At 40.2% G+C, this 26,719-nt stretch overlaps 1 protein-coding gene across 1 annotated transcript; it reads right to left on the bottom strand.

The window, feature by feature from the left end:
• LOC132889956 (cyclic nucleotide-gated cation channel beta-1-like) lies at window positions 1–26,719 on the bottom strand. The gene is made up of 19 exons (XM_060926760.1): window positions 26,488–26,719; window positions 25,954–26,119; window positions 20,329–20,427; window positions 17,499–17,653; window positions 16,821–16,833; window positions 16,095–16,276; window positions 15,752–15,960; window positions 15,552–15,602; window positions 13,276–13,362; window positions 13,029–13,093; window positions 12,571–12,693; window positions 10,451–10,592; window positions 8,925–9,084; window positions 8,406–8,503; window positions 6,826–6,909; window positions 1,688–1,806; window positions 1,454–1,600; window positions 1,165–1,357; window positions 1–919 (listed from the first exon to the last, which is right to left on the bottom strand). The coding sequence occupies exons 1-19, from the start codon at window positions 26,717–26,719 to the stop codon at window positions 713–715; spliced, it is 2,532 nt and encodes an 843-aa protein (XP_060782743.1). The 3' UTR covers window positions 1–712.

Here is a 26,719-nt window from a genome sequence, read left to right as displayed (position 1 = left end):
GTGAGGCGACAGCGCTAACCACTACACCACCGTGCCGCCCATTTGTGGAAAATGTTATAAAAATAATTCTTGGAGAATAAAAAAGATATGTTCTTACCATCAAATACTTTAATTCCATATTTCGTTGTTTTTTTTTTTTTTTTGTATTTTTGGGGTTTTGTTTTCACGTAGAGTTTTTCTTTTGTCCTCAGTTGGTTCAGCAACACGCGCCGCCATTTTGCTTTTCTCTATTCATGGTATATGAGCTCATAGCCTAGTAGTAGAGTAGCCAATCAAAGCACATGATTGCTCATATCCAGTGAATGTGGATAGAATAAATAATAATATACTATATTATGAAAGAACACCAAAAGGAAAATATGTGTTTTGGTACTCACATGCCTGAAAATTCTGAAAAACTCCAACCAGGGCCTTATTTATAAGCTAATTGGGATTGTGATCCCTTTCTTAAATCAAAGCAATATGGACACAATACAGATCATATTTCGTGTTTATACAGTACCTGTTACCTAAATCATCTCAAGCAGTTAAATATAGATCAACAAAGTGTTTTTTTTCTCAATGAGAGCTGACCTTTGCAGGTCTTAAAACAGTATATTAATCCATCCAGACTTTCTCTTGACAGGAAAATGAAGATGAAGATGGAAAATGACCCAGCTGATCTTTCATCTCCTTGCTACCTCATCACCTTATATGCTTCCGGGTTACTCGTCTACTCATCCGTCTTGTCCTTCCCCACTATTGTCCTCTCGTTTAGCGATGGTCCTTCCCCCACTGAGTGGCTTTCGTCTTGGAGGCCGGACGGGCTGATGGGAGGTCCTTGTGTAGCGTCTGAGATCTGAGAGAGAACATCGGCATTTTGCTCCGAGTGCTGCCTTTCGATTGGAGAGCCAGGTAGTACCGAGGAACAGATGGATGGCTGGACAGTAAAAAGAAGAAACTGTGGGTCAAAGATCAGCATATCTGAGTCATGGAATACAGGTTAAGCTGGTGCTAAATAAATAAATAAAATTTCATTCATTCATTTATCTTCAGTGTGTGCTTTATCCTGGTCAGGGTTGCAGTAGATTACTGAATATAGGAAAGCACCTTTGGCTTTAATGAGAAATGGGCTGTGTGTATGTGTGTGTGTGTGTGTGTGTGTGTGTGTGTGTGTGTGTGTACCTGCGATGAAACACAGGACTTGTTATTCCTTTTTCCCTTCAGCTTGGCCAATGTGCCTTGCATGCCCGATTTCTCTGTCATTTCCAGTGCGGCCTTTAACAGTTTAGGGGTTTCTTTCCGCCTGGGAATCACCTGCACTGGCTCCTTCTCCTCCTCTTTCTTTTTCTCCGGCTTCTTATCTGCCAGCATCTTCCTTCACAAGACACAGAAACCATGACATGAGCAACAGGAGCACCATGCAAACAACACACCTGTCACACCTCTGTAAATGAGACGACAATCAGCTCACTTTGCTTTCTTGCGTAGCAGTCTCTGGGACTCAGGATAGTGCACAAGGATTTCGTTGAGGTCCTTCTTGTCCAAGATGAAGAGATTAGCAAAGCCGTGCGCTATGACGTTGGCGGTTCGCCGGTTTCCGCCTCCCACCGCTAACAAGCTATCAAGCCAAAGAGACACAAAGAAAACACAGCTCAGCTTGGTCTGCACTGACATGGATGAAAGATAACTAGCTAAAAGATTTTACCTGATTTCACCAAACACAGATCCGTCTTTCAGCGTCACAAATATTGTTTTTCCGTCTGGACCACCAACCACCTGAACCGCTCCTGACTTTATGATGTACATCTCTCGACCTACTTCATCCTGCATCAGGATGATAAAATGCACCATAAGTACAATGTCTGGGTGACTTGAACTCCCATCTCATCTCATTATCTCTAGCCGCTTTATCCTGTTCTACAGGGTCGCAGGCAAGCTGGAGCCTATCCCAGCTGACTACGGGCGAAAGGCGGGGTACACCCTGGACAAATCGCCAGGTCATCACAGGGCTGACACAGACACAGACAACCATTCACACTCACATTCACACCTACGGTCAATTTAGAGTCACCAGTTAACCTAACCTGCATGTCTTTAGACTGTGGGGGAAACCAGAACACCTGGAGGAAACCCATGCAGACACAGGAAGAACATAAACTCCACACAGAAATGCCCCCGTCCTCGAACCCAAAACCTTCTTGCTGTGAGGCGACAGTGCTAAACACTACACCACCGTGCCACCCGTGACTTGAACTGTTGTCTCAATCTTAGAAAATATTGGAAAAGCACCCCCCCCACACACACACCTATACTAGTAACTAACATAAGATTGTTGTTGTGGTTACATCTCAAAGGACATTATGTCTCACTGTTCTTGTTGCTCCACATGCTGTACTCTATGTATAATCTGTATTAGGGCAGTGGGCATGTGCCATCCTTGACCACCATGCAATGGAGTCATAAGGCATCTCCTTCCTTTCACTAGCCAGGGATAGTGCCTTGAGCAACCCCTCGCTCCCCCTGGTCAGGGTTACAACCACAGACTGGACTCGGTAGACTGTGCAGAGGAGACCACCAGTTGGTGGTTCAACAGGCAGGAAGACGGACCCAGGAAAACGTTTGTGGAGTGCGATCAGGGCACAATGCAACATGTAGAACACTGTTGGCCATCCACTGCATCCCGACCTAACTCCATCTGTCTTGATTCTGTCTTGCCCCTGGACCCAGTTAGGTCGGGACAAGAGAGTGAGGCTGACGGCTGCTCAACTCTCCCTCACTCTAATCCAAATCACTCGCAAGTTATGGCTTCAAATTCAAATTCAAGTCCTGTGGTGATGGGTAAGTGGTGAAGCAGCAGGTGTGGAAACACTGGAAGCTGCAGATCACAAACCTGCACACAGGCAGCCCAGGGCATAGGGTCGCTCTCTGCTGGAACGAAGCAGCAGCAGAGTTTGGCAGCCCCCTGGGTGTCTGAGCAGCCCTATTTAGGATTCGCTCTGCTCATCTCCATGGAGGAAGGGGCTAGAAAAGGTTCCCCAAACATAGCCTGCTTCACCTCACCCTGACCAGCACACTGCGGCTGGTGGGGATCCCATGCAGCAGTCGAAATACAAGATACTGAAGGTACTCAACCTTGGCACATGGAACGTTGACATGTGGGCATACCTTCAAAGCCCGGATTGGCCTCAGCAGTTACCTCCAGACCCACAACCCCCACACACCAAATTGAAGTCATGGTTATCTTTGACCCTGAAGGATGAACATCACTCTATGTATATTTAATTCCTAGCTGCACTAATGAATTTAATAAATTTTTCTTATTTTCATTTAATGAAACAGGAAAGGCAGTAGTTAAGTTTAAAATAAAGGCCGAGTCTAAACCATTGTTCGTGAGTGTTGATTACATTCTAAAGCCACAGTTACAATGGATGCAAATAAAATCTTGTCTCGTCTTCTTCCACTTATCCGGGGCCGGGTCGCGGAGGCAGCAGTCTGGGCATGGAAGCCCAAACTTCCCTTTCCCCAGACACCTCGGCCAGCTCCTCGGGAAGAACAATGAAGCGTTCCCAGGCCAGCCGAGAGACATAGTCCCTCCAGCGTGTCCTGGGTCTTCCCCGGGGCCTCCTCCCGGGTGGACATACCTGAAACACCTCCCCAGGGAGGCATCCAGGAGGCATCCGAAAGAGATGCCCGAGCCACCTCAGCTGATTCCTCTCGATGTGGAGGAGCAGCGGCTCTACTCCGAGCTCCTCCTGAGTGACTGTGCTTCTCACCCTGTCTCTAAGGGAGCGCCCAGCCACCCTGCGAAGGAAACTCATTTCGGCCGCTTGTATCTGCGATCTTGTTCTTTCGGTCATTACCCAAAGCTCATGACCATAGGTGAGAGTCGGAACGTAGATTGACCGGTAAATCGAGAGCTTCGCCTTTTGGCTCAGCTCCTTCTTCATCACAACGGACCGGTAAAGTGACCGCATCACTGCGGAGGCTGCACCGATCCGCCTGTCGACCTCACGCTCTATCCTTCCCTCACTCATGAACAAGATCCCAAGATACTTAAACTCCTCCACTTGAGGCAGGACTTCTCCACCAACCTAGAGAGGGCAAGCCACCCTTTTCTGGTCGAGAACCATGGCCTCGGACTTGGAGGTGCTGATTCTCATCCCAGCCGCTTCACACTCGGCTGCAAACTGCCCCAGTGCATGCTGAAGGTCCTGGTTTGAAGAAGCCAACAGGACAACATCATCCGCAAAAAGCAGAGATGAAATCCTGTGGTTCCCAAACAGGATTCCTTCCGGACCCTGGCTGCGCCTAGAAATTCTGTCCATAAAGATTATGAACAGAACTGGTGACAAATAAAATCAAATAAAATCTCCCGGACAAAAAAACCTACAAGAGTTGAACGGAAGAGGATACGGTATGTGAGGGAAAATAGGTTAGCATGTATCTGCTAGCAGTTAATTCTGGTCTACGTGCTCTGATTTATGATTTCATCTGGATTAGGTTTAACCCTGAGAATCCACAAATCCTCTCTGTGTGGGCCAATAGAAAAGGGAATCTTGAGTCACATCTGTTTGGAAGATGCAATAAGGAACAGCTGCTTATTATTACTGTTTCAGAACACCATATATTATATCAGAGGGGAAGTGTCAGGGCCTTCTAGGCATTCAGAGAAGCCCAAACATATCAGCATTTCAAATGTTATGTTTAATTTCTTCCATTATTTCATAATTTCATAATTATTCTATTCTAATTTGGCCTCATTTTCTATCAAATGTGCTTCAGAAATGAAAGGGTTACTGTCCTGAAAACATTAAAATCAAGTTATTCAATGAGATTGTTTTGTTTGTTTGTTGTCTCTTGGCTGAGAAGAGTTTAGAGCTGCTCACTCATTAGTTAGGACTTCATTGCTGGGACAGAAGGCCATGGCAGTTTATGTAGGAAGTGTTTATGTAGGAAGTGACAGATTAATTAATACATGTCAACCTATACGGGATGTCCATATTTTATATGGATTTGATTCAATAAACGTAGTATACGGGCGTACAAATAAAGTTATACGGATTCTTTAAAAAAACTTCAATATTTATTTAGAGCTATAATCAATTCCCACGATGATAAAAGAGCACATAACATTTACAAACGTACTGTACACCACAGAAAGCACAGACAGCCAGTAAAGAGTCTTATGAAATCGTGCGTTATCTTGTGGTAGCGAGACTTCGTTCCACTTCTGATCATGCGCACACCGCATTGCGAGAATCCCGCCAACCGGGAAGTAACATTTTGTTTGAAACGCGCATTTCCACCTGAGCGACTTTCACTAGCGACTGAAAAGATTCTGAATGGGCACTCCGGCAAGATCAACTGTTGCCCCTTTTCCACCAAAGCAGTTCCAGGGCTGGTTCGGGGCCAGTGCTTAGTTTGGAACTGGGTTTTCTGTTTCCACTGACAAAGAACTGGCTCTGGGGCCAGAAAAACCGGTTCCAGGCTAGCACCAACTCTCTGCTGGGCCAGAGGAAAGAACCGCTTACGTCAGCGGGGGGGCGGAGTTGTTAAGACCAACAACAATAACAAGACCGCGAAAGATCGCCATTTTTAAGTGGCAAGAAGCCGCAGCTGTACAAACGCGAAGTCATCCATTATTATTATTATTATTATTATTATTGTTGTTGTTGCTGCTGCTGCTTCTTCCGTGTTGTTTTTGCTTCGATATTCGCGCCAAGGTTTAAGCAAACGTAGCGACGTAACTGACGTATACAGCGACGTAATGACGTATACAGCGACGTAATGACGTGGCACCGCGAGTGATGGAAAAGCAAACTGGTTCTCAGCTGGCTCGCAAGTTGAACGAGTTGTGAACCTGCACGAGCACTGGCCCCGAACCAGCCCTGGAACTGATTTGGTGGAAAAGGGGTAACAGACACTTGCTGTGACATGCAGCCTCGTGAGGTATTGGTGCAGAGCGCTAAAAAAGCTGTCATGGAGTACAATTCAGAACATTAGAGTGACACTTTGTGTTTTTGTCAAACACTGGAGCTTTGTATTCATTCTGAAGGTTTATTGTTATTAATATTGAATAAAAAGTAACTGGGATATATCATTGTTAATTATCATTCAAATTTTAGGTAAATTATTTTAATTTGCATCTTATACGGATTTTATAAGGGAAATACGGATTTTGGAGGTTGGTTATACAGGTTTGATTGACCAAAGGTTGACATGTATGTTAATTAACCAATCAGATTTTGATTTATAGTGGGGTGGACCAAAAATTTCTCGCCCTCGGCCTTCTGGAAGGCCAATGTGAGCTTAACCATGAGTCGGCGCCGTCAGTGCAGCAGTGAAGTCACCTTCCAGCCGGTGTAGCGTTCATCAGTAGTGTTAGCGAATGCTAATAAAGCGGTCAGTGCTATTGAGAGCAAGTAGCACAGGCTAACAACCGAGAAACTAAGATTTCTGTCTCCAGACTCTTCTTCCACGCTGCACGCTCGCTACAGTATTTTTCACTCAGACTTAAGTTTTCATTTTCCTGTGTTCATTTTACTGAGTTACTTTTAAAATCAACATCGACAGCTACACACAGCGGAGCGACCTGGCAGCCTGCCGCTAATCCCTCGCAAGATTCTTTATCCTGTTGCTGTTTTGGTGTCTAGCTAAGTTTTGGCTGAGCTCAAGTCCCAGCTCTAATAGTAACGGTTCGCCACTACCACATTACCGAAACACCGATATGAACATACATGCATTAAACAAACAAACAAACAAACAAACAAACAAACAAACAAACAAACAAACAAACAAACAAACAAAAAAGACTCTCTGTATTAAAAGATAAGCACAATGAACCTTTTTGCAGACGTAGTCTCCTGGAAGGTATACGACTGATCTGAGCTTTTTCAGCATGTCAAAAATCATCTGCCTGTCACAGCCCTGAAATAAAGAAAAGAATAACATAATAGAAATTCAGGGGAAATTCAGAATACAACACAAAAGCATAAGAAGAGCACAATATATAGTACTTAAAAAACAAAACGAAGGAACAGGACCCTATTTAAAGCTACAGTATGTTATTTTAAAAGTTATCACTCCAGAACTGACATCATCTCCCATTTGTTGAAACTACAATATGTTCGCTTTGTAAATGGAATTTTAAGAAAAAGAAGTGGAGCTGAGAACATGTTTTTTTTTTTCTGCTTGGGGCAAGAGCTCATTTCAGGGCCAGAAAAATCCACCTTAAAGCGAGACAGCCTTTCGATTTCATAAAATCGGTGAAATTTAGTTCCCGCTGAAATTTGGTCATTGTGACATATGTTTATTTCTATAATATCTCACGAGATATCAGTCCATTCTGTGGCTGGGAAGTTATTTAATTTGAGGGGATTCCCGAGCAAATAATGTGCATGAAATCGCTCGCTTCGCGCAGTCAAGCAGACAGAGGAAGTCCGTGTGTGTGTGTGTGTGTGTGTGTGCGCATGTGCAGGTTTCCCTTTGAGCGTGCATGGACAGTTCCATCATTCTGTCGCTAAACGAACAGCTGATCACACCGAGGCGCTCGCTGGGCGCCGATATTTATTAGTTTGGTCCTGCGTTTCCTTTCCTTCGTATATAACATAACGTCTTTTCTTCTCGCTTTCTTTCCGTTACTGTAGTCGGTCTTTCACGTTTCATTCGCACACTCACGTCCTCCATTTTTCTCTCCTGTTTCAAATTTGTATCCCACAATGCCTTGCGGCAGCACGGTGGTGTAGTGGTTAGCGCTGTCGCCTCACAGCAAGAAGGTCCGGGTTCGAGCCCCGTGGCCGGCGAGGGCCTTTCTGTGCGGAGTTTGCATGTTCTCCCCGTGTCCGCGTGGGTTTCCTCCGGGTGCTCCGGTTTCCCCCACAGTCCAAAGACATGCAGGTTAGGTTAACTGGTGACTCTAAATTGAGCGTAGGTGTGAATGTGAGTGTGAATGGTTGTCTGTGTCTATGTGTCAGCCCTGTGATGACCTGGCGACTTGTCCAGGGTGTACCCCGCCTTTCGCCCGTAGTCAGCTGGGATAGGCTCCAGCTTGCCTGCGACCCTGTAGAACAGGATAAAGCGGCTACAGATAATGAGATGAGATGAATGATTCGAATTCAGTAGCTTTCGGCCCACTGTTGGGGAAAATTCTTTTTATGACCTACACTTGAAAAATCTGAAAGACAGTCTACCTTTAAAAAGTCTTCAGTGGAAAAACTAGCCATACCTTTTGTATGGCAATGTTGTGAGTGACAGCTTTCTAAGGTAGCTTTACTTCAAAATGTTATGATTAATAGAAGTCTATAAACTTTTTTCAACATTACAAACTGCACCTTTAAAGCAGTTATGGAAAAAAAAACCATTGTCGAGTTACAACAAATGTGGAATGTATAAAGAAATCTCAAAGCAAAGCAGGATGTTCTTACCTCAAACAGTGGCACTTTGCTAACAATTGAGTAATTCACATCCACTGCGATATCAAGCCTCATCTTGTCTGGCAACTGTACAAGCAACTCCTCTTCATCTGCAGACAGAATTATCGAAATGTTAGCAAAAGTAATGGCACCATATGGGTCATGTTTTGTGATCATATAAAACGTGTGTCCAAGACAACTCTAATACTGTATGATGTCAATTTTAAAAAATGACAAATTTGTCCATTAGCCATTCCATACTTTCATTTAATTCCAGCTCTCAACGCATTTAAGTCATATATTCATTGTGTTTCAGCTCTTGGTTACCTGTCCTGGATTTATTTTTTTGGGGGGATCAATAAAGTTTTATCTAATCTAATCTAATCTAATCTAATCTAATCTAATCTAATCTAATCTAATCTAATCTAATCTAATCTAATCTAATCTAATCTAATCTAATCTTTATTCAGGAAACAGAAAGAATAAAAACACACGGACTGTAAAATGAGCAATCAGAACTGAGAATCTTACCCAGCATGCCCTGAGACTGCCACGTGTAGTTGTACCAGGTTTTGACCCGGTTCTGGACATCCTTGGGGATGCGGTTAGAGCCCATGTACTTCACCGTGCTGTCCATGCACGAGCGGTAGTGTGTCTGATCAGCTGTTGCAGCGCCTACCACATCTCTCATCTAGCAAAGCAAAAATCAACCAATCAACTAAACTAATGTAATTATCATGGTATATCAGGAATAAAACAGTTGAGGGGGTGCTGTTACAGGAAAATCATCAATGTGTGATAGAAGGAGATAGCGTTACCACCCACATGTTGATTATTTTCCTTTTTTCCCCATAAAGGCATGTCCCGAACTGTTTTATTCCTCTTATACCACAGCAATTGAAATGATTTTGTCATTAACAAACAACTCATTGCATTTTTTAATAAATTTATCATATAATTACATTTAATCACTTATAGCAGCTATAAACATACATTCCCCTGGCAGCCTCCCTATTTTTCTTTTTTTAATCAGGCAGGCAAAAAAAAAAAAATTGCACCTTGTTACTGAGAAACCTTAAAATGTAAAGTTTTCATTCCTGAAAACTTCTCGTGTCACTTAAAGCTCAATTCAATCCAATTCAATTTTATTTTTATAACACTTTTAACAATGGACATTGTCGCAAAGCAGCTTTACAAAAATATATAAATTCCGGATCTAAATTTTATATACATTTATTTATATATAAATTTATCCCTAATGAGCGAGTCTGAGGCGATAATGGCAAGGAAAAACTCCCTGAGACAACATGAGGAAGAAACCTCGAGAGGAACCAGACTCTAAAAGGAACCCGTCCTCATCTGGGTGACACCGGATAGTGCTTATGGAGTTATAACACACCTCTATAATTGTGTGTTATATAGTTAAAAAAGTGCAATTGTGTAATGATAGTTTTTACATGAAGTCTACTTTGCTATCAACTCTTCACTGATGTGCAAGACTGTTTGTGTCAATTGTGGTCCTAAAGTTATCAAGGCAATTGAAGTCTACAGCCATCTTCACGGTTTCTAAGTGCATCTTTAGGCTGTCCATATGGGGCCACCCTCAGCAGGAGCAAAGTAATGAGAACTCCAGCCAGAAGTAGGGCATCAGGGTGGATCAGGCAGGTCCGGAGAGCAGCAGCAGTCAGGAACACTGGTGTAACTTAAAGTGTCAATTTTTATTTTCCTCAATCCTGACTTTACATAGTGCTGACACTGGAGACTCCTTCTACAGTATAAATGTTAAATAAACGTCCTGAAAGTAACCTCAATATATCAAAACGTAAGACGTAAGAAGTTTTTCTTTTTTTAAATAACAATGCATTTTTAATATTTTTATTCATAGTCTTGTTAAACCATGTACAAGATCTGCCATACAAGTCCCTGTAAACAAGGTGTGACTATAGAAATATAGAAATGATAATATTAGACCAGGTGCACTAACATAAACCTATTTTAGAAAATTATCCAACACCAGCTGACCAATCAGATTTGAGACCTTAACAGCGCCAGTGTACCTGTCCAATCATGATGGAGAAGGCAAATACACCAATAAAATAGTTGATGAGCTGAAAAATATATTCCTCGAGTGCGGTTGGGTCTGGCAGTCCACCGATCGTGATCAGAGTCTTTACTGCAAAGTATAAACACCGGATATATCTGAGGAAAAAAATGACACAAAAGACATTAGTTGGCAAGTCAACATATATCAATGTTATGATAAAAATATTATTGATATTAATGAATAAATAATTAAATCAAACAAAGATTAAATGACTAATTTATCTAGGAATATTCTATGAAAATATTTGAAGTAGTATTTTTAATTATAATATAATTTTTTACACCGATTACCCATAATATTAAAACCACTGACAGGTGAAATGAATATTTAACAGTTATTCCACGAAATCGAGTTGTACATGAGCTGATAGCCGATGAGGCGCGTAGCACCGAGTCGGCTATAATCCATGTACGATGAGATTGAGTGGAATAACTGTTTTATTCTATCCACAGACACTGGATTTTGAGAAACAGAGCATTTTTATTTTTTGCAAATTCGATCAATAAAAAATTTATACAAAACATCCGGCGAAATCATTTCCGCTGCATATGTAAACAAACCGGCGAAATGACGGGAGCAGTTGGTGAAAAATGCTATAATAATAATAATTATTGAAAAATAAAAAAAGATACGTTCTTACCATCAAATACTTTCATTCCATATTTTGTTGCTTTTTTGTAGTTTTTGGGGTTTTGTTTTCGAGTAGAGTTTTTATTCCATCCTTGGTTTGTTCAGCAACACGCGCCGCCATTTTGCTTTTCTCTACTCACGGTATATGAGCTGATATCCTAGTAGTAGAGTAGCCAATCAGAGGGCACGATTACTCATATCCAGTGACTATGGATAGAATAACATTGATTATTTCATTACAATGGCACCTGTCAAGGGGTGGAATATATTAGGCAGCAAGAGAACAATCAGTTCTCAAAGTTGATGTGTTGGAAGCAGGAAAAATGGGCAAGTGTAAGGATCTGAGTGACTTTGACAAGGGCCAAATTGTGATGGCGAAATGACTGGGTTTGAGCATCTCCAAAATGGCAAATCTTAAGAGGTGTTCCCAGTATGCAGTGGTTAGTACTGAACAAACTGCTGAAAAAAAGTTAATGCTGGCCGAAACAGAAAGGTGTCAGCATTAACTTTTTCAGCAGTTTGTGCTACAGTAGCTCTTCTGTGGGATTGGACCATATGGGCTAGCCTTCGTGACCCAGGCGAATCAATGAGCCTACGACACCCATGACCCTGTCACCGGTTCTCCAGTTGTCCTTTGGATCCTTGGACCACTTTTGTTAGGTACTAACCACTGCATACTGGGAACACCCTGCAAGATGTACCATTTTGGAGATGCGCAGACCCAGTCATCTTGCTATCACAACGTGGCCCTTGTCAAAGTCGCTCAGATCCTTACGCTTGCCCATTTCTCCAGCTTCCAACACATCAACTTCAAGAACTGACTGTTCTCTTGCTGCCTCATATATCCTGCCCCATTGACAGGTGCCATTGTAATGAGATAATCAATGTTATTCACTTCACCTGTCAGTGTTTGTAATTTTATGGCTGATCAGTGTATGTCCCAATGACGTTTATCTGAACTGACGATTTCTGGGTTTTTTTTTTTACATTCATAGATTGGATAATTGCATATTGAAGTTCACCCCATAAGTTAAGTGTATGACTGGATCATGCATTTCTGTTTTTTTCCCACTAGCAAAATATGATATTTCTATAATATCTATTAATAAACAATTAAAACATGAAGAGCTTGTTATATGTTCTATATTTTAAAATGCAACCTGAACAAAACCCAGCATTATGTATTGTGAAAATGGTTAAATAATTAATCAAACATTTTCAGAAAATGTTCCAAAATAAACCCATTTTGAGTAAAACAATCCTCCATTTTGAATCCTCCAAGTGAAATGGCACCACTTTGCTCTTTATAGCCACTTTTCCTGACTTTAGAGAAGTGTAAGCTTCTCTGGGCAAAAATCATCACCTCTGTTACAAACAATGTCACCAATACTCATGATACAAAGTCAAGAGTGATACCAATAAAAGAATAATAAAAACACCTACGCATTGCCCTGGCCGTTGTATACCCAGGGGGTAGCTCCGAGGCCTCGTAGGGTCGACATCCAGTAATAGAGACAGGCATTAACATGGAGGGAGTACAGAAGGTAGCTGGTGGTGCGAATGACTCTAGGAACAGAAAAAGAGAAAAGGAGGATATTTAACAGTTATTCCACGAAATCGAGTTGGCCACGAGCTGATAGCCGACAAGGCATGTAGTACCAAGATTGAGTGGAATAACTGTTTTAACAGGAACGACCTCAGTTTGCAGATGTTCCACAACATTAAATGTTACCATAAATTAATAAATAGAACATTTTGTTCATTAATTAATTAATTAAAAAAAACCAATACTCTTGGTAAACTGGTATGGTGTAAAAGGAATAAAACACGCCCAGGGTTTTATTTCTTACATATGAACTGAGAAAAGTATCTCCAAATGGCTAATGCAGGCTTGTGCTCACCTGTAGACATAGGCTTTGGTCAAAATGGCTTCCAGACGCGCGTTAAACTCAAAGAAAGACAAGATCTGAGGCACAGAAAGAAAGACAGGAGTGAATAAGTCTTGACATATCAGTTTTCAGCACTGGATTTTCTAACGAGTGTCAAAGTGCTGATCGTTGAAATATGCTAATATTGGTGATAATTACTGTTATCTTACTTGTGGACTGTTCAATTAAATTTAAAGACAAAGTGAAATTTGAGGCCTGCCTTCAGTAACCGTGGGCAGCGGAGGAGAGGGTTGACCCCATCTAGGAGATAGAAGAGCTCCAGGGGAAGAAGGCTGACTACGTCCAGCTGAAATATATTCAAACCAGAATGTCAAGGACATAGGAGCTCATCTGGCCTGCCATTAAAACAACCATGACGACCAAAACATCAAACAGAACTGAAATGCGACAATGTGAGAGAGCGAGAGGACCAACCTCCACCACAAACTGTTTACAAGAGGAAAATCAACAAAGGACTAAATTTTGTTCCCCGAGTGTAGATCGACCCAAAACATCGATCAGAACTGAATTTGCGTGATAAATGAGAGAGGAGATACAATTCTAGTCAGAAGAAAATGTGTTAAGTTGACCTGATTACTAATTTGTTAGCAAAAAAATTGACAATACAACGATCAGGTTTTGTGCAGAAGGTCGAGTTCATTCAAATAAAACAATCAGATCTGAAATCCATTGAGAACTGAAGGAGGAAGGAGACATGATTTAATTGAAAATCAACAAAGTTGTCAACAAGGTGTTTACTACAAGAAAATCAACAAAGAAAGAACCAAGTTTTGTTCCCTGAGGCCCTGTCCACACGGCAACGGATTCAGGTGAATTTGATAAAATTGTTTATCGTTTCGGCCTGGCGTCCACACAGCACCGGCGTTTTGGGTGCCCCAAAACGATATTTTTTGAGAACGGGTTCCAGAGTGGAAAAATCTGACAACGGCGCCGTTGCGAAGTCGTCTGGATGAGTAGAACGGATTTGTTTACGATGACGTCACAACCACATGACTAGAACAAGCAGCACTCTCGCTGTTTTGTATGAACCACTGCATTGCATTCACTTTTGTATACAGCTTTTCTTTTAAATAAACAAGTAACTGAACCATTTCTTGAATTTCTTTTTTTTTTATTGGATAAGACTGCTTTTCAAAATGTTCACACACAATAAGAAAATTAAGTTATATAAAACTATGAACACTAATAAAACTAATTTGTACACACAGAAGGCACGATTTCCTCGCGTAGTCGCAGCCATCTTCTTGTTGTTGTTGTGTGCTTGTTCCTGTGAGTGCTTCACGCCGGGTAGAAGAAGGGGTTTATGCGCATGCGTCCTACTTCTTCTATTGTTCTGGTGTCTCCGATGGGACCGTCTTACAGCGCACGTAGAGGTGTGGCATGTGTATTGCATCGTTTTCAGCAAGCGTTGCATTGCCATATGTACCTGATATTTTACTGATCCGTTGCCCATGTGGACGCGATATTTTTTTAAATAAAATCTCGTTGCCGTTGTCGTGTGGATGTAGCCTGAGGAAAGATCGATCAAAACTGAAATTGGGTGAGAACTGAGGTCACCTAATTAGCAGTTTGTTAGCAAAAAATTGACAATACAACGACCATGTGTTGTGCAGAAGGTCAAGTTCTTTCAAACAAAACAATCAGAACTGAAATCCATTAAGAACTGAAGGAGGGAGGAGATACGATTTAACTGGAAATAAACAAAGTTGGAAGCAAATTGTTTACAACAGGAAAATCAACAAACAAATGACCAAGTTTTGTTCCTCATGGGAAGATTGACCCAAAACATCGATCAGAACTGGAATCAGATGAGAAATGAGAGAGGAGATAAAATTCTAGTGACAGGCCTGGAAAATCTGTAAATTTGGCCTAATTAGTAACTCGTTAGCAAAAAATTTGAAAAAATTCAAGTTAAGTTTATTTCTGTAGCACTTTTAACAATAGACATTGTTGCAAAGCAGCTTTACAGAATTTGAACGACTTAAAACATGAGCTAATTTTATCTCTAATCTATCCCCAATGAGCAAGCCTGTGGCGACGGTGGCAAGGAAAAACTCCCTCAGACGACATGAGGAAGAACCCTCGAGAGGAACCAGACTCAAAAGGGAACCCATCCTCATTTGGGTGATAACAAACAACATGATAACACTAACAGTTTTAACATGAAGTCAGTTTCATTGATGTTATAACTCTTCATTGATAGAAAAAACAACGACCAACTTTTGTGCGGAGTGATGAGTTCTTTCAAACAAAACAATCGGAACGGAAATCCGTGGAGAACTGATGGAGGAGATACAGTTTAACTGAATTGTGGACAATGCATGGACGATGGACGCCACGCCATGGCAATCGGCCTCCATGACCAGATGAGCTAAAAACATATAAACTGCAAGAGCCAATGGACATCGACCATGACATCACAGAGCAGAGTAACAGATGCTGACTGCTGAGGAATGGCCAAAGTTTTGCTCTTACCTTAAATCTCAGATGTTTCATGTAATTGGCTCGCATTTCCTTCTTGTCGGTCTGGAAAAAAAGACAAACGCAGTCAGTGTGATTTTCAGTTCAGCAGTCTCTAATTCAAATGTGTCAAACTCAAGCCAGTGTGGCTTCAGTAGCAACTGAGTTTGACCCTTCTAATTTCTCCTGGCTGTGAGTTCCCAAACGTCACGTACAACAACATCACCACCGCGGATGAACTGCAGGCGCGGCTGGAAGAGCAGGATGTCCACAATGTAGATGGCGTCACACAGGTAGTCGGCTATCAGCCACAGGTAAAGGGAGCCATTGACATCATAGTGGAAAGCCCAGCGAACCGGGATCATCCATACATTCCAGTTCCAGGCCAAAGTGACGAAAAACAGCCACAGGACGTAGCCCAGGTCTACAGAGACAAAAGAAATAAGACTGCTCTGTATACCGTGGAAACACCAACAGTGCATGCTTGTCCATAAATATATCCATTTAAATTCGTTGATGACAGCCAGGTGAAAGGCGGAAGACGAGATAGGGACTCACTGGTGAACGGGTCGATGCTGGCTGGGAAGTGATACTGAATCAGGCGCCCGATCCTGGATTGAGGCTTCACCTTGAAGCACAGTAGCTTGATATACACTTCCTGTTCAACTTCCTCCTCAATAGGAGCAGGCTGACTCTCAACAGCAGGTGCTGGTTCAGGAGGAGGTTCAGGAGGAGGTGCTCTCGAAGCTGGGGTAGGTTTAAAAAAAAAAAAAAGGCTGTTTATGAACCTTACTCTTTATTCAGACAGGGCCCTGCAGCAAAACTTCAGATTCTACTGATTCTTGGTTATAATTATTCATACAACACATGTTTCATGTCTTTGTGTTGCATTGTATTGTTCCATGCCCATGCCTCAGCTGCTGTTTTCAAGTCATTTGGATGATGGATTAATAGGCTCAATCTGGGAGGAAAGTAGTAAATTTGAGTATTTAATTGTACTGTGGCGCATTAATTAAGATATTACATTGTCACAGTGATTAGCTACAGTGAGTAACTAACTAGTTAATGTTGGGTTTTTGGCCAGATAAGCATACAATGTTCTCCAGGTGGGTGTGCATAAAAGTTGTCAAGATGGTAGCATCACCTGTCATATTTATGATTTTATGGGCGTCTGAAATTTTGTATGTGACTCGTCACATTAAACGCTACTCTTCGTAATCTGCTGGGACGTTTTCACTGAAACTCACCCAGAAGACTCTCAAGACATGTTCCAACAAGAGTTACTCACCAGGTGGCACTACAGGGGTCATACACAATTTCACAAAAATCACTACTCCTCCCACAGGATTGATCGGATGTCAAACTCACACACAACAACAGTAGCCGGTATGAGCCACAGCCTCATTGAGGCTATTTTTTTTTGTTTTTTACCCCTCACCTTCATAGTGGGATGAAGGTTTTGATGATGGTTTGACTTTAGCTTTCTAAAAATTGGTCTAAATATTGGGCTAAAATTAAGAAGTCCATTCTAATGTAGCTACATTCCTACAGCTATACCTTCTCATCAGTTGACCCCACCATCTCCTCAGAATTTTCTTTAACTGTTAGAACATTGCCGTTAATAAATATTTACTCAAAATATTAGATGATAGCTAAGATTTATTTCAACATCTCAGCCATCTGCAATCCATGATCTAAAAACTGTGTTAGCTTTTGAATTAGACTGTTTATAACCAACTATATTCTCTGTTAAGGAACTGGAGAATCTAGAAGCCTCTAAAACATTGAATTCTTTGTGGTAGGTACTTACACCCAGTTTTCTCCCCAAATTTAGTTAGCATCACTCACTGATCATCAGCAGACCCAAGGTGTAGGGCCAATTATTCTCTCTTGTATTTGAAGTGGAGGGAGAGACTTAAGATAATTACGCAAGATAATTAGGTTTCAGCAGGTTGAGCTCACTGGCAGGTGGTGTGTCCTCATCCAAGTCATCGGGATCAATGAGTTTTTCCTTGGCGCGCTCTGTCCTCTCTTTAAACAGTTTGACCAGCTCTTGAAGACGATCATTCACCATCATGCTGGCCTGGCTGGCGGCTGATGACGGACGCTCCTTCAGCCTGTAAATGTGACGCATACAGGTAAACAGAGAACACATAGAAGCCTACAGGAATATCAGGGCACATCCATCCATCCATCTTTCTATCTATATTATGTTCTTCAGTCAAAAGAATACATAGTTTCTGGAGTCGCAACTGATTTTTTAAAATATCCATCCATCCATCCATCCATCCATCCATCTTTAAAAGGTAACTGTATGTTTTCTTTATTCGGAAGGCTTCCAAGTAAAACCGATTTAAAATCCTAAAAACTCTTAACAATCTAAAGAACTCTTGAGGAACCTGTTTTTTCCCTCCTAAGAATGCATCAAGTAAATGCAAATTAATAAGGAATAACTGAATTCTATCAAAACCTAACCATCTATGTATCCATCCATTCATCCATCCATCCATCCATCCATCCATCCATCCATCCATTTTATCCGTGCATTTACACTCCACTAAAGGTTCTTTGTTCCTTTGGGAACAACATTTCCTCAAAAGTTCTATGAAGACTCAACCAACCAACCAACCAACCATCCATCCATTCATGGACCTTTAAAAGTTCAATGAAGGTTTCTTTGTCAGACAGGGTTCCAAGTAAAACCCACTTAGGAAGTTAAACATTCTTAACAATCCAAAAACACTTGAAGAACTTTTTTTGTATGAATTTATGTATGAATTAAATACAAATTCTTGAGGAATAGATAAATTCTACAAAAATCCAACCATCTATCCACACATTCCTCCATCCATCCATCCACCCATCTTTAAAAGGTAACTGTATGTTTTCTTTATTCAGGAGGCTTCCAAGTGAAACCCATTTAAAACCCTAAAAACTCTTACCAATCTAAAGAACACTTGAGGAACCTGTTTTTTTTCCTCCTAAGAACACATCAAGTAAATGCAAATTATTGAGAAATAACTGAACTCTACCAAAACCTAACCATCTATGTATCCACCCATTCCTCCATCAATCCATTCCTCCATCCATTTTATCTGTGTATTTACACTTCACTAAAGGTTCTTTGCTCCTCTGGGAACAAAATTTCCTCAAAAGTTCCATGCAGTCCCAACCAACCAACCAACCAACCAATCATCCACATACCTTTGAAAGTTCAGTGAAGGTTTCTTTGTCAGAGAGGTTTCCAAGTAAAACCCACTTAGGAAACTAAACATTCTTAACAATCCAAAGAACACTCCACTGCAAAAAATTGAAAACTGAATTTGAGGAGAAAATTAGTTAATACTAGTGAAATGATCTTGCTGCACTGACAGATATTTTTACTTGATAAGATCTCTTAGAACAAGTTGGTTGCAATCTAGAATTAAGTTTAATAATCTCAGAATCGGTGTCTTGTATTCTTCTAATAGGAAATGTTAGATAGTTTCAACTCATCTCATTATCTCTAGCCGCTTTATCCTTCTACAGCAGGGGTCTCAAACCTGATCCATAAAGGGCCATGTGGCTGCAGGTTTTCATTCCAGCCATGCAGCAGCACCCTGATTTGGCTTATTCAATCAACTGACACACCCACCCTTTAATCAAGGGTGGGTGTGGCTGCAAGTATTTGACTGTGTGAAGACAGTTCAGTTGATTGAATGAGCCAAGTCAGGTGTGCTGCTGCATGGCTGGAATGAAAACCTGCAGCCACAAGGCCCTTTATGGATCAGGTTTGAGACCCCTGTTCTACAGGGTTGCAGGCAAGCTGGAGCCTATCCCAGCTGACTACGGGCGAAAGGCGGGGTACACCCTGGACAAGTCGCCAGGTCATCACAGGGCTGACACATAGACACAGACAACCATTCACACTCACATTCACACCTACGCTCAATTTAGAGTCACCAGTTAACCTAACCTGCATGTCTTTGGACTGTGGGGGAAACCGGAGCACCCGGAGGAAACCCACGCGGACACGGGGAGAACATGCAAACTCTGCACAGAAAGGCCCTCGCCGGCCACGGGGCTCGAACCCAGGACCTTCTTGCTGTGAGGCGACAGCGCTAACCACTACACCACTGTGCCGCCCTGATAGTTTCAACTATTTTCAAGATATTTTCACTTGTTAAGATATCATTTTTTGCAGTGTTGAAGAACCTTTTTTAAAAAATATGAATTTATGTATGAATTAAATGCAAATTATTGAAGAATAGAGAAATTCTACAAAAAAATCCAACCATCTATCCACACATTCCTACATCCATCCATCCATCCATCCATCCATCTTATCTATACAGCTACACCCTACTTATCCACCCTAGATTTATCTAGCTCAAGAACCACTGTGGGTGCTCTGTCCTCTGGGAATACGTTTTTCCCCCAAATTTTGAAGATGCATTTTAAAATTAATTTTATATAAATGAGCATAAGCTTTGTGAGTTTACAGTACATTATAATTTCAAACATTAACCAGGAAGGCATCCCACCTCTACCACAATAACAATTTTTTAAAAAATAAATAAAAAGCCTAAATGATACACTCAGCAAAATCCATTTAGCAGCTCTACTGTAACACTTTCAGAATAAGACCAAACAGTTTTGCCAGACATTCTTCAGAGGTGATCAACTGTGCCTTTGGCAGGACGTCTTAAAGCATAGTGGAGCTGTTTAGACACATCTTTCTCACAGCTTTGAGATGTTTTATAGATATGTATTTACATGTCTGGTGCTTGGGTGATGTGTTAGTCTCGCTTACGCGTCATCAGCACTCGTAATGCTGCTTTGGCTTGGCCAGGCCCGAACTGCTGACTCCAGCTCTTCATCTTCCTCATCTCCTGAAGAGTACAGCTTCTTTCTGTCACACAGGACAAGGTCACATAAACAGTTATTTCCTCACCACACACTCTTTTTTTCCAGAACTGTTTTATTTGTCTTATACGATAGCAATTTGTCCACACTGCCAACAATTTTTGTTTATTAAAGAACAAGACAATGTAGGTTAAAAAAAAAAAAATCCATTTATAGTTACTCTTGTCAATTATAATGTGAATGTAATTGGTAGTTATTTAAAAAAAGGAGCACAACAACCTTCTATCATGGTACAGGATGTTACATATGTTACATGAATGACAGGTTTATATTAATGAGCTCATTCAAACATGTTATCGCTCATTCACAGGGATTTTGAATCTCAGGCTAATAATAAACACAATAAAGTAGATAAAGAGAACCAAAATAAACAAATGAGACAAAAATATTACCTTTGGTCATTTATTTATTAAGGAAAATAATCCAATATTGCATATCTGTGAGTGGTAAAAGTACAACCCCAGTTCCATAAATTTGGGACACTGTGTAAAACATAAATAAAAAACAGATTATGATGATTTGCAAATCAGGGAAACCCTGTATTTCATTGAAAACAGTACAAACACAACATACCAAATATTGAAACTGAGAAATTGTAATGTTTTTGGAAATATATGCTCATTTTGAATTTGATGTCAGCAACACTTTTCAAAAAAGTTGGGACAGGGGTATGTTTACCACTGTGTTGCATCATCTCTACTTTTAACAACACCCTGCAAACTTTTAGGAACTGAGGAGACCAATTGCTGTAATTTTGAAAGAGAAATGTTATCCCATTCTTGCCTGATATACAATTTCAGTTGCTCAACAGTTCAGGGTCTCCTTTGTCATATTTTGCACTTCATAATGTGCCAAATGTTTTAAATGGTAGACAGGTCTGGACTGCAGGCAGGCCAGTTTAGCACCTGGTCTCTTTTACTCCAGTGCCATGCAGTTTTAATATGCGCAGAAAGCGGTTTGGCGTTGTCTTGCTAAAAGAAGGAAGGCCTTCCCTGAAAAAGATTTTGTCTGGATGGCAGCATATTACTCTGAAACGTGTATATTATCTGAAATGTGAAGTTTTCCACTTGTTAAAGAGCAGGTGGTGGTGTTTCTGGATATTGTTTATATCTGGTTTTAACTTGCATTTGTGGATGCAGTAATGAAGTGTTTTCACAGACGATGGTTTTCTGAAGTGTTCCTGAGCCCATACAGTGATTTCCACTACAGACACGTGTCTGCTTTTAATGCAGTGTCTCCTGAGGGCCTGAAGATCACAGGCATCCAATGTCTCAATTTTCAGCCTTGTCTCTTGCATACAGAGATTTCTCCAGATTCTCTGAATCTTTTCATGATATTATGGACCATAGATGATGTGATCCACAAATTCTTTGCAATTTTACATTGAGGAACGCTATTCTTAAATTGTTGTACTGTTTGCCCACGCAGTCTTTCACAGAGCGGTGAACCCCTCCCCATTTTTACTTCTGAGAGACTCCGCCTCTCTAGGATGCTCTTTTTATGCCAATTAACCAAATTAGTTTTTTTTGTTTGTTTGTTTTTAGCATTACACAACTTTTTCAGTCTTTTCTTTCCCCTGTCCCAACTTTTCTGAAATGTGTTGCTGACAGAAAATTGAAAATGAGCATATATTTTTCAAAAACACAATAAAATTTCCCAGTTTCTACGTTTGATATGTTGTCTTTGTATGATTTCACAATGAAATATAGGGTTTCCAAGATTTGCAATTCTTTACATTTTGTTTTTATTATTTATGTTTTACACAGTGTTCCAACTTTTTAGGGTTTGGGATTGTATAATATGAAAAAAGAACCCACCAGATACCAGCTCAGAAGAAAGTCAATCATGAAACCTAAAATAAACACACAGCGTTTTATGAGTTCTTTTTTTAAATCGCCTAATTTTTCAATACAATTTAGCTTAATTAATTATAAGTCATATGTAACATTTTTCATGTTATTATCTCATCTCATTATCTGTAGTCGCTTTATCCTGTTCTACAGGGTCGCAGGCAAGCTGGAGCCTATCCCAGCTGACTACGGGTGAAAGGCGGGGTACACCCTGGACAAGTCGCCAGGTCATCACAGGGCGACACATAGACACAGACAACCATTCACACTCACGGTCAATTTAGAGTCACCAGTTAACCTAACCTGCATGTCTTTGGACTGTGGGGGAAACCGGAGCACCCAGAGGAAACCCATGCGGACACGGGGAGAACATGCAAACTCCGCACAGAAAGGCCCTCGCCGGCCACGGGGCTCGAACCTGGACCTTCTTGCTGTGAGGCGACAGTGCTAAACACTACACCACCATGCCGCCCCATGTTATTATTATTATTATTATTAATAGTAGTAGTAGTAGTAATTATCTACAGTACTGTGCAAAAGTCATAGGCCCTTATGTTTTTCATACAAACTTTGTTATAGAGTTCTATTTTATGACTTCTACATTATCGAGTCAGTACAAAAGCATTTTAGAGTCCAAATGTTCATTTTCCAGCACAAACTTAAATGTTACAGAAAAAATGTTTGGATCTGAGCAGTATATTACATAAGAGCATACTTTTCAGATTAAAAAAGAAAACATAATGAAGGCTACCAGGTTTCGGTGCAAAATTAAGAAGTGAGTGTGACAGTCAAAGTGTCCAGAAGAACTGTGGCTGGTTCTGTAAGTAAAACCTACAGCTCATTTCCTTATAAAACTTCAGTCACTGTACCTGAGACTAATATATATATATATATATATATATATATATATATATATATATATATATATATATATATATTTTTTTTTTTTAAGCAAATATTGACTTCGTTTCATTTATTATGGCTTACTGATTATAGTATTTTTTTTTATGTTGAAACATTTCATTTCATTATTTTTAAGCTATTTTTGGTCGACAGCATTTCTTTACATGTGACTAAGACTTTTGCACAGGACTGTATGTCTCATGCAGCATTTTTATAATTCAGTATTACATATTATTATATTTAGAAATTTTTAGATTTGTATTATTTTATTCTTCTGTAATCTTTTTGCCTTTAGTTTTTATATGTTGTAACATAGGCTATGTGATTTTATCGTATGCAATAAAGACAGACAAATAAATAAATAGCGTCCTCCATAAAGTCCCTGTGAAAGAGCCGTTATGATAGAAAAGATAATGTATTAGAATGAGTGCATTAATGTAAACCCATATGATTTACAACTGTACTAATATGGACAGATGTAGAAGTGGAATGAGGGTCGATAAAATCCTCGTCACGCACAAGACACAGTGAGATGTTTTTATATGACTTCATGAGTTTGGGGTGATGGGATGAAACCAGACAATAAGTCATATTAAGCTTCTTACATTTTCGTCCAAATAGTTTGTGGCTTTCTGTCGCTTGCGCCAGTACAGTTTCCATCACGTACGTGTGTGTGTGTGTGTGTGTGTGTGTGTGTGTGGTGTTTGAGTATGCAGGGTTGAGCACAATCCAGACAAAATAAAAACAAAAACATATAATTAGACAGGATTTTAAAGATTTTAAAGTGATCATATTCATAAATGTCCATCATGTTCACTGATTATAATGCTAGCTAGCCAGATCACCTGAGCTAACCTGACAGGATTTCTGAGAGAATTCTAACTCATGTTAATAAATGTTAATAATCTTCAACACTAATGCTAGCCAACTATCTAACAAGCTATCCTGTATTTTTCTGGCAGGATTTTTAAGTCATATTCAAAAGATTTGTCATAAATTTAACTATAATGTCAGCTAGAAGGCTAACTTCAAGTTAACATCTGCTAAAATTGCTAAGGCTTATTCACTTCATATTAAATACTAATATTCATATTAAATACTAATACTAGCTAATTATCTAACATGAGCTAATATAGCAGCATTTTGTTTTTAGGTTTTTTAAGTTGTATTCATAAATGTTTATAATTTTTATTGTGAGTATGAGCAAGATGGCGAACAGGATATCTTGGAAGTTTTAAAGGCATATTCATAAGAAAGTCATAATATTTATATTTGGATTTCCAAAGTACCGCATATTCATTAAATGCTAATGCTAGCCAGCTATCTAATTTGAGCTAACCTAGCATGATTCTGAGAAGATTTTTAAGGTCGTTTTGTAATTTATTATTATTATTTTTACTGCTAATGGTATCTTGATGGCTTAAGCTAACTTTAGAGGATTTCTCAGAAGATTATTAAAGATAATTTTACACGTCTAATTTTCAATATGAATACTAGCTAGATGGCTAACATAAACCGTCCTCAAAGTATCTTTCAGAAAATTTTGCTGAATGTTTTCTCACGTTATTCTTTTTTTTTCTGAAAGAAGTGTTGCTTAGTACATTAGCTGGAATTAACTAGCTAGCATTAGTCAAACTTAGATTTTTTTTTAAGTCACAATATACTTTTTGTTGCTAACCTGAGAGAATATCTAATCTGATTTGTTTTAAATGAAATTCATAAATATCCGAAAACAATTTTACCTTCTAATGCTAGCTAGATGGCTAACAAAGCAACCTGACAGAATATTTGATATTGAAAGAACTTTCTAAATGCAACAGGCCGTTTTCACACGTTAACATTTTCACTGACGGAAGTGTCCAGATGTGTTCAAATTTTAAAGATTACTATTCGAAAACATTTTATTGGTCTTTTATTCCATTTTTATAAAGAGTATAAAGTTTATGTATATATTGAGTTTGGCCCGTTTTAAAGAAGACGTTCATTTTGACCTATATTTTAGAATACACTCATCCACCTGCAGTTTTATGCAGTTCCCTAATCAGCCGACCCCTTGACAACAGCACAATGCATCAAATCATGCCGATACAAATCAAGAGCTTCAGTTAATGTTCACTTCAAACATCAGAATGGGAAAAATTGTGATCTCAAAGTGCGACTTTCACTGTGGCATGGGTGGTGGTGTTGTGAGCCACATGGACTGGTTTGAGTATTTCAGAAACTGCTGATCTCCTGGGGTTTTTACACACAACAGTCTTTACAGTTTACACAGAATGGTGCGAAAAACAAAAAGCATCGAGCGAGTGACAGTTCTGTGGGTGGAAACAAATGCCTTGTTGATAAGACAGGTCAGAGGAAAATGGCCAGATTGGTTCGAGCTTTTTTTTTCCAGGAAGGATATAATCACTCTTTACAACCATGGTGAGCAGAAAAGCATCTCAGCATGCAACATCATAAGACCACATTGGATTCCACTCCTGCAGCCAAGACCAGGGATCTTAGAATCAAGAACAAGTTCCTATTAAACTGGCCGATGAGTGTATATTACATATAATATAAATAATGTACTTGGATACAAGTGTTAGTATTTTCATGCGTTTCATATATATTTTACTTTGAAGGAAAATCTTCAAAATCACAACCCAAGATTTATATTGCACTATTTTCTTAAACCTAGATCAAAGTGTATGTTTTCTGCACTGGTCTACACTCTGCATTCAGATTTCTTAATGATTAGGTGAATAACAGCAGGTCCAAACCTGGTTCTGCTAGGTTTGGATGATCTGGGCACGGTTAGGGTTTTGAGGTTGGGGTCTTGTGGAGTGATGATCTGGGGCATGTGGTGGGAAGTTTTCCCACACTGTTCACTATCTGAGTCCATATCTTCCACATTGACAGCTGGGTGAATGCTCAATCTGGAGCTAGCTGCAAGAGGAACAGCAGTAACAGTAGCACATGGTAATGAAAATCAATCATGGGCTATGGCAAAGAGGAAAATCATGGCTTGTTTGTAATGGTTTTAATGTGATGGTCTCGGTCATCACATCATCACTCTGTTATTAATTAACTTACATTATTGAGTGTTTATTAAAACCTCTTCATTTTCCAGTATACTGTTTAAAGTCTCACTGTTACAATCATTACAAAACTATTAAAGTACTCCAAAGAGTACACTAAAGAGTACTGTTATACACAGTGTATAGCTAGAGCATCCAAAAAAGTCATACAGCACCCTACTGCATTTAGGACTTCGAAAAAGAATCACCAAAAGGATCACAAAGGGAAGGGATCACCTGAAGGTCTAGCGGAGGTGAGTTCATCCTCAGCATTAAAGGTGGGGTTGGAGACGCCTGAGAGCTGGCATGATGGGCTAATGGGGGGCAGACGGGGATATGATGGCACGTTGGGCAAGTCCAGAACGGAGCCGGGTGAGGAAGGGGACGGGGTACGGGAGATTTGGAGGGGGGACTGGCGGACCAGACGGTCCAGCTCCAGGCCCCGACTCTGCTGCTGAGGTTTAGGCAT

This window comes from Neoarius graeffei, chromosome 8 (assembly GCF_027579695.1).
Source record: "Neoarius graeffei isolate fNeoGra1 chromosome 8, fNeoGra1.pri, whole genome shotgun sequence".
In the NCBI taxonomy this organism is placed as follows: domain Eukaryota; kingdom Metazoa; phylum Chordata; class Actinopteri; order Siluriformes; family Ariidae; genus Neoarius; species Neoarius graeffei.
This window is presented reverse-complemented; position numbering and strand designations above follow the sequence as displayed.